At 31.2% G+C, this 8,335-nt stretch overlaps 1 protein-coding gene across 2 annotated transcripts in view; it reads left to right on the top strand.

Annotated features, from left to right (window-relative positions):
- LOC117167676 overlaps positions 1-1,108 on the top strand; it is a 57,871-nt gene extending 56,763 nt beyond the window's left edge. For both annotated transcript variants that reach the window (XM_033352788.1, XM_033352789.1), the window contains exon 6: positions 799-1,108. In XM_033352788.1, the coding sequence (XP_033208679.1) occupies positions 799-893 (95 nt within the window). In that variant the 3' untranslated portion in view covers positions 894-1,108. The remainder of the gene's footprint in view (positions 1-798) is intronic.
- Positions 1,109-8,335: the final 7,227 nt, after the last annotated feature.

Raw genomic sequence — 8,335 nt, 5'->3', positions numbered from 1 at the left:
ATTTCACCGTTAATACCATCGTCACCAACGGTTTTATCATTCTTTAAGTTCGTAATTATTGCAAACTGTGGTAAACAATTTTTATAAAACATTTAGCCGTGGACCACACAGCTATTCTGAAAAGATGACTTGTGAGACGTCCAAAAAATAACAGATTAATTTCAATTAACTTCACGTATTTAAAAAGTAGCACGATCTAAGGGCCTAATTGCAACTTTTTCAAACTGAGATTATTCACTATTTAAGAAGATTGCATGGGAAGTAGTATACATTTTTTAATTTTTTAAAGCTATTCACTTAAATAATAATATCCTTACAAAAAGCAAACATAACCTCTATTACTGTCACAAAAATTTGTATTCTAGATATATTGATGCCACCATTCAGTATGAGTCTATCTGCTGATATCGCCGTGTATGCGACTATTCCCGATGCTTAAACACAGCGCATAGTCTAACACACGGTGCTGTAATCAGATAGACTCATGTTTAATGGAGGGGTCGATATTTATTATGCAAGTCACAAACATGCAAAGCATGTGCAATATAAGAAGAAACTGAACTTATTTGACTACATTTAATTTTTTAATTGTTCTATGAAAAATGAAAATCTTCAGTACGAATAGTCCAGATCGTTGAATCGGCTATACAGTATATACAACCGAATGAACGATATGGGGTACGTATAACGAAATATCGTTATAAATAGGTCCTGCCCATTTTATTTAAATGTATAAGGTTTCATATCAACTTTATCTTTGATTTTTTAATTATTTGTAAGCTCTCTGCATTTTTTCAGGAACGAACGGAAGCCGACAAATTACGTTATCTCAGTACCTTCAAGTCTCGACGATAATTTCTGTAATAATCCTAACCACTACAAGAATGAGATAGCTACAAGAATTTTTTTATTTCTGCGGTATAATCCATAAAAATGTCCATAATTAAAATTACCTAGTAGTATAGGGCTTCCACGTTATAAAAATTAAAAGTAGTTGCTTAAGTTTTATTTCATGTATTATAAATCCCTAAGAGAATATTATTGTACCTTTACTTTTGAATATGTTAACTTTGGATGTACATTCTTAATAAAATGAGTTGATGCGTTAATATGTCCATAAAGTTGGTAAAAAATAAGGACTCATGTTTAAATTATGCAGCAATGAACAAATTCCATTACACATCCCACTCCTAAAATAACGGTTCCAGAAAAAGAGTTAATTTTTTGGAAAAATTTTAATTTATACTATAACTCATTTTGTACCTTGATGTAATATTGGGGTTCTTAAATTCATATATCGTTTAATTGGAATTTCAACCTAATTTACTTAAGTTTTTCTCTTTTCAAATCTAAAAATTTAAAATATGCCGAAAAACGATTAAATATCAAATAAAAATTTTTCTGGGTGAAAACAAATAAAAATGAAAATTAAATAAGGATTGACATTACGTGAAGTGACCTGGTCCTAAAGTATCCGAAAATGGCTTATGTCTGAAGCCATGTGATTTCTTTAAAATATCCTGAAATAGTAAAAAATTTACTGAAGTCTCGTCAAGCAGATGATATTGTCGTAAGTCACTGAAATCTCCTGTAGTATTAAAAATCTCCTAAAGTTGCTGAAATATCTTGAAGTATCTTGTAGCCAGAAGTAAGAAAAAAAAACAATTTAGTATCTCCTGAATTATATAAAGAAAAAAGATTGATATAAATTAAATAGCGATATTTCAAGTACAAAATAGACATGTTGCAGAACAAAAATAACTGGTAAAGGGAAATTTTAAGCAAGTGCAGCAGAGCAGAAAGTTGAAATAAAGTGCCACTCTCGATTGGAATCGATAAACGGGACTATGGAGATTAGACTGGGAGACCGAATACCGCTGTGAACAAAGGGATAGAATCCCGCCCCTAAGGGTGCTTTAGAGTCCCCGTGAAGTTACGCAAAACGTTTTGAAATCGCTTTTGTCAGGACAATAAAAACGTTTATCAATAAATAGTTCCCATACTTCACAGATTTGATAGAATCTGTATTTCTTTTGTCATTCTTTTTCAAATACTATCAAAAAGAGTATTGTTCGAATTATTGTCCATCCCAAATCATAATGTTTTAATATTACAGGTATTTTCAACTCTACTAAAAAAAATCATATCCCTTCAAACACTCTTTATTGTCATTTATTATTAGAACTGAATAATATATGAAAGCTTAATCAATTAATTTCAAAATCATTTCAATTTTCACATGCGCGATTGATCGAAAGTGTGCTTTTTAATTTCAACTTACTGTAATGTATACATTACATTATACATTATCTCTCTGGATAAGAGAAAGGCGATAGATAAATCTAATTACAATTTACTTTCCGATGGAACTTTCCAGACTAACATCAAATTTAAAAAGACTGAGCTAACTAAACTTCTCCTTTTATTTAAGAAAATCAAATTAGTTCAATTAAAAAAAAATATTATTATCTTCTTAGATATACATGTTTTCTAACTGAATATCTTTATTGAACAACATTAATTTTTTGTCTGAAAGGGACATTTTCAAAGAAGAAAAACAAAGTTACATTCTTAGCCAGCACTTCTGCAAGACTTCTACTCGGAATGAAAGACAATAGGGAATTGCTACACCGCATGCAAATATTCAGACAAAAATACAACGGAAAAGAATGCAGGAAAAATTCTTCCTGAAAGAAAAAACTGAAATTTTGGGAATAAGCTGCCTCGACCCAAGAATGGAATTATTCGAGCACGTGGATGAGTAACTATGCAGCAGAAAATCATAAAGCATCAAGTCAAAAACATTCCAATCTAAAATATCCTTGAATATCTCAGAGTATAATACAATTTCAGGCATGAATTATTTCAGTGATATTCACGAAAATTGAAAATATTTTAGTTATAAATATATATTCGCTGTATCTACGCACATCGATAGTCGTTTCTAAAACTAAAAACTCTATCAAAGTTTTAACTCATAAAATTGAAAAAAACTGTTTCAAACCTTTTGGTTTCGAGATTAGTAGCACCCTATGGAATATCAAATGAAAATAATTCGTCTCTTGGTTTTTTAAGACAGAGTAATATAATATAAATTCAAGTACATGTATTGTAAATAAAAATTTCTTCTAATTTGAAACTTTATTTTAGATGTAATAAGCGACATTAAAATTACACTAATTTATTCAAACAGAGATTTCACATTAATCCAAATATTAGCATTTCTTTACAAAGAAACATGATAAAGACAGAAAAATCCCAGTAAAGTTAATCACATTAAGAACCTGTCGTAAATATTGTTCTCAAATTGTTCACAGTTTCAGAACTGAATGTCGCAATAAAATAAATGTTACGTGTTGAGCACCTGCTGGAAAAATTTGAGATCAATACTCACTCTTCTATATGGTTTCAATTTAAAGCTTTTATTTACTGTTCAAAAAAACAAGTAAAAATAAAATATAAAGTTTTAAGCTAAAGGTTTCTCGTAGTAATTTAATAGGGAATTTATTTTATCTCTCTTTCCAAATTTCAATTTTATGAGGCATGTTTAAAGGGGACATGTAAGTAAATGAGAATCAATTTCCCTCATGTGTATTTGATATTGAATTTGATGTGCAGAATAATTGGCCCTACATTTGGGGACGTGTTAGAGAACATTTCCTAAAACATTCCATTGCGGCTGTGAAGTGATGGATAGAAATTTCCCTCTTGTAATTTAAGCCCCTATACTTTATAGGAGTGAATGCTAGTGAATCGATGAAAGCTATCGTGCACTTAATTAATATCGCCAGATGGATTATTGTTTGCGACATTGAATTGACTTCACAAAAAGCAATGCTTCCTGGCTATCTTGTTTGGCCATCTCACATCTGATAACAATATATAATTATTTAAAAAAACGTAACTTCAGATTGCAATGGAATATTTAGAAAATCTAAATTTTGTATCGCTCTTACATCTCATTATATGGTGAAGGTCTACAATCTGAAAATAGGAAATATTTCACATTATTGAGGTGTCAAATGATTCATAAATTGACGAATACCAATCCAGATGCACCTATTTATCAAGCTAGGATTCCTGATTGATGTTTACACTCATGTCAGAACACCTCTCCCAAAAGTGATAAATTTGTCCTAATGTCAAAATCCACATCAATTATTCACAGTTTTAGTAAACAATTTCTAAAAAAAATCCAAATAAGAATTGATTTATAATCATCTTTTTTTCGGTTTCTTCTAATTATTTATGTTGCGAAATTTTCTACCTATTAATTTTCAAAGGAAATGTCGATTGTATCCAGGAATTTTTAAATTGCAAGAATCTTTGGTTTCTCGATTTATTAAAGAGAATACTTCCAGTGATCCTGTGAAAAGGCAAGTCAGGTGCATTGAAAATCGTTACAACTATATTCGCTAAGAAAACTTGAATCAACATTTATGTTTATAAAAATAAAAGGAATGTGTTTCTATTCTGAAACCCAACTCGACTCTTTCAAATACTCGAGACTCTAAAAAGGAGCAATTAAAGTCAACGATAAAAAACAGCAGAAAAGAAACCGAAATATTTTATTTTCCACCAGTTAAGAAAGAGATCATTTTAACCCTACATTACAACCGTTTATGTAATAATTAAACAAGGTAGTTGTTTAAAATTTTTTTACTATTGGAATTTCAGAGTAGAAGAAATATGTGGGTTTCGTATGTTTTGATTAAAATTGTTTATGGAATTAAGCAATTCTTGGAGAAGGTGTCACAAAGCACAATAAATTAATTTTGCGCGCTTTTCCCTTTCGTTCTTATCTTACTCGTATAGAAAAAGGGGACACACAAGAATATATCATACTCACACGAGCGTTATGGTATGAAATATAGTTCTCTAGAGTTTTCTTGCGATACCATGTTAATTCAATTTCTAGATGGTTAGCGGAAACGAGCCATATCCTGTATTTTGTGCCAACTACCTTATCATGCATCCTCTTCCTCCTTTTCTTTTTTTCTGTCTGACTTCTTACATAGTTTAAAAATGAAATGTAGATATTCTTTACTCACGCCGTATACCAAGTTTCGTGACAGTCGAAATATTATAACAAAAAATCATTTCATTCCAAGGAATACACTGAGAAAACTATATCGCACAAATTACAATATATATCGTAATTCCTGCGCTATATATCGTAATTATCGCATTATAATATCGCAAAATCGTGATATCGTACATTGCAAGTTTTTACGTTAAATACCGCTTAATCCCTCTAAATTTGAGCCAAATTGTAACAGCAATAGGGGTGAAAATCACACTTAATTAAAATCCAAAAAACTTGAACTCTAAATGAAGGAGTGTTCTAGTACTTCTAGTATATGGTCTTAGTTTCAATAAAAGTATATATATATATCAATATAAGTATATGGTCTTAGTTTAATTGTAATAGAGTCACGTTGTTTCCATTTGCGTAATTTTAAATGTGTTTATTTAAATAAAAAAATAATAGTAACAATTAGACTTTTAATTTATTACGTCACCTTGGTTATATTTGAAAAAATTATTTACAATAGTTAAATATTTTATTTGTCCTAAATGATATGCTCTACAGTATTCGCTTTAGATATTTTTTAATCTCTCGCTCTCTTTCATCAAACTCTTAACCTCGAATCCACTTTCCGAATTACATGTACGAATTTCATTATTATTTCTTACTTTAAAAACTGCCCCTTTTGGATTTAAAATTTTTTGATGTGATAAGATCAATTTCCGTTATGAAATATTTAATTCCTAATAATAATGTGATTGTCACTTTAGGTGCTACAATTTTCCTACAAGTTGACAATTACCCTAATAGAAAATAGAGAAAAATTCTTAATATCTCTTAAGGAAATTGGTTATTGTCAGTAAAAAGAAACAATTATAAAATTAAAATTTTGATTAAATCTGGTATTGAATATGATGTGCATATCTGACTGGTAATAATATTTGTTATTGATTATTTAAATAGTCAAGTCCAAATTGTCAAATTGGGATCAAATAATGTCCCGCGAACACCCTTGCTAAATAAATTAGATGAGATTTTAATTTTGATTGAGTCTGATTTTGAAAATTATTTCTACTACAAAATTAAGTCATCGCGTATAAGTTTGGACCACCCTCACACTTCAAATCTAAAAGTATCAATTTTATCTGCAATAAAAGAACGCAAGAGTGTTACAATCATTTGTTTCTTTATATTGGCGCAGATTTTCGTATCAATTGAACATCGTTGCAGCAAAAACGATAGCTGCAGATTCACTGTGCGTTTAAATACTATAATTTGGGCCGATTTCAAGAATAAAAGTCGTTTTTAAAAGTTTTTAAAATGTGTAAAAGTTTAATACGTATATCCTAAAAAAATGGTAAAATTTGTTACCAGCCGAGTCATTAGTTTGAAAAAAAGTTTTGGGCATATATTGATCACCGATGATGGCTTAAAAAAAATAGTTGAAAGCTAGCATTCCATAAGAGCCTAAGCCAGAAATTTTAGAAAATGACATAATGACGAAACGATTTTTTTTATAATCTTACTTTAAAATTTGTTTTCGGTAGCACGCCATACAGGTCTAACTGTTAATTTTGTCTTTCGGTCTAAAACGATGGAATACCAAGTGTGGTTTAGAAATATGAATATTCAGAGCAAGCCCCAGATTTTTGAATTATCGAAATCTACCGTAAGTTAGCTACGTATCACCTATCATCGTCTATGTTCTGTTTGCAGGCATAATGTGTATAGAAATAATGAAGTATATTCCGTATACAGGTAGTTTAATTAAAAAACACCCCAAACCCAATAAAGTCACAGCCTTAAAATAAATTCAGGCAGAAAAGAGGTGCCTCATGCAAAAGAAAAAAAAGAAATGATTTCTGGCAGAGTGTGGCGCCATGTGGAGTCCCGCTAGAACTCTAGTTCCACGGACTGTTGATTTTCCCCAAATTTAAAACGGAAATTAGGTATTAGATATTTGCACTTCAGCCACTGGCTACATTTTTGCTAATATCTTCTATCTAACAATCTAGCCGGTATCAGTTGACGGGAGCTTGATGTGCAGTGAGAGGCGGCTCGGTTCACTCCCTTTTTTCCCCTCCACGAAATCATCTCCATGTATTCTTTGGTAGTAAATTGAATTTTTGGCACGATGAAGCGACACAACTCCAGACCCTTTTCCTTGCGTGCTAAATTTTTGTTTCTGTTAGGGTTTCTGTACGCAATCGGGCTGTGAAAATCATCCTTCAGGCACGGTGGAAAAAGGGTTCATAATTTTATCATTCATTAGTATTATTTATTTTTTTAAATCATGGTATTATTTCATTAAATAGTCATTAAAAAATAAAAACTACTTTTCAAATACAATTATATAGAAAAAATTAGTTTTTACGATGATATTAGCAAAAGAGGGCCAAAATGAACCGAATCCTTTGTTTTCCCTTCAGCAGTTAACGAAGTGAAGTTAGCCGGTGGCTGAAGTGCAAATACCTAATATCTAACTTCCGTTTCAGAATGGTATAAAATCAACAGTCTCTGGAACTAGAGCCCTGGCAGGACTACACGTGGAACCGCACTCTGCCAGATATCATTTCCTTTTTTTTCTTTGCATGTGGAACCTCTTTTCTGCCTAAATTTATTTTAGAGTTATGACTTTATTGGTTTTCGGACGTTTTTGATTAAACAAGCTGTATAATGAATAAACTTTATTATTTCTATACCCATTATGAATGCAAACAGAACATACACGATTATAGGAGATACGTAGCTAACTTACGGTACATATCAATAATTTAAAAATCTGGGACCTATCCTAAATTTTAACATTTTTTAACCAAACTTGGTATTCAACCGTTTCAGACCGAAAGGCATCGGGAAACGTGTGAGCAGCCAACATTTTCGGAAAAAAATACTTTTTCGGCGCCTTCTGATGTGAAGCTGCCTAAATCTGACCCGCTGATGACGGCCGCAAGCGAAAACAAGATTCCCCTCCATTTTCTCGATACCTAATAATATTTCTTACACCGAAAAAAATATGTAACTATATTAATTCAATAATACCTTGAACTAATACGCTTCGCATAAATTAGAACTCAGAAGGTAAAAAAGTCGAACTGGATCTCTCCATTCAATCTGTAATTTTATTGGTTTGAGTATAGAACCGACGCTTTAACAATACCGAATTACATCGATTAAGTAAATATTGAAATGGAGCATTTCTTCATGTAAAACTCGCATCATTCATGAGTTGAATATCAGCTGGTCTAAAGCATCGAAACAGATACTGTTCCACTTTTGTATCGGGTGCGTAACGAAATTTGAATC

This window comes from Belonocnema kinseyi, chromosome 2, assembly GCF_010883055.1.
Source record: "Belonocnema kinseyi isolate 2016_QV_RU_SX_M_011 chromosome 2, B_treatae_v1, whole genome shotgun sequence".
NCBI lineage: Eukaryota > Metazoa > Arthropoda > Insecta > Hymenoptera > Cynipidae > Belonocnema > Belonocnema kinseyi.
Note: the sequence above shows the minus strand (reverse complement) of the source record. Positions and strands in the feature narration are given on the sequence as shown.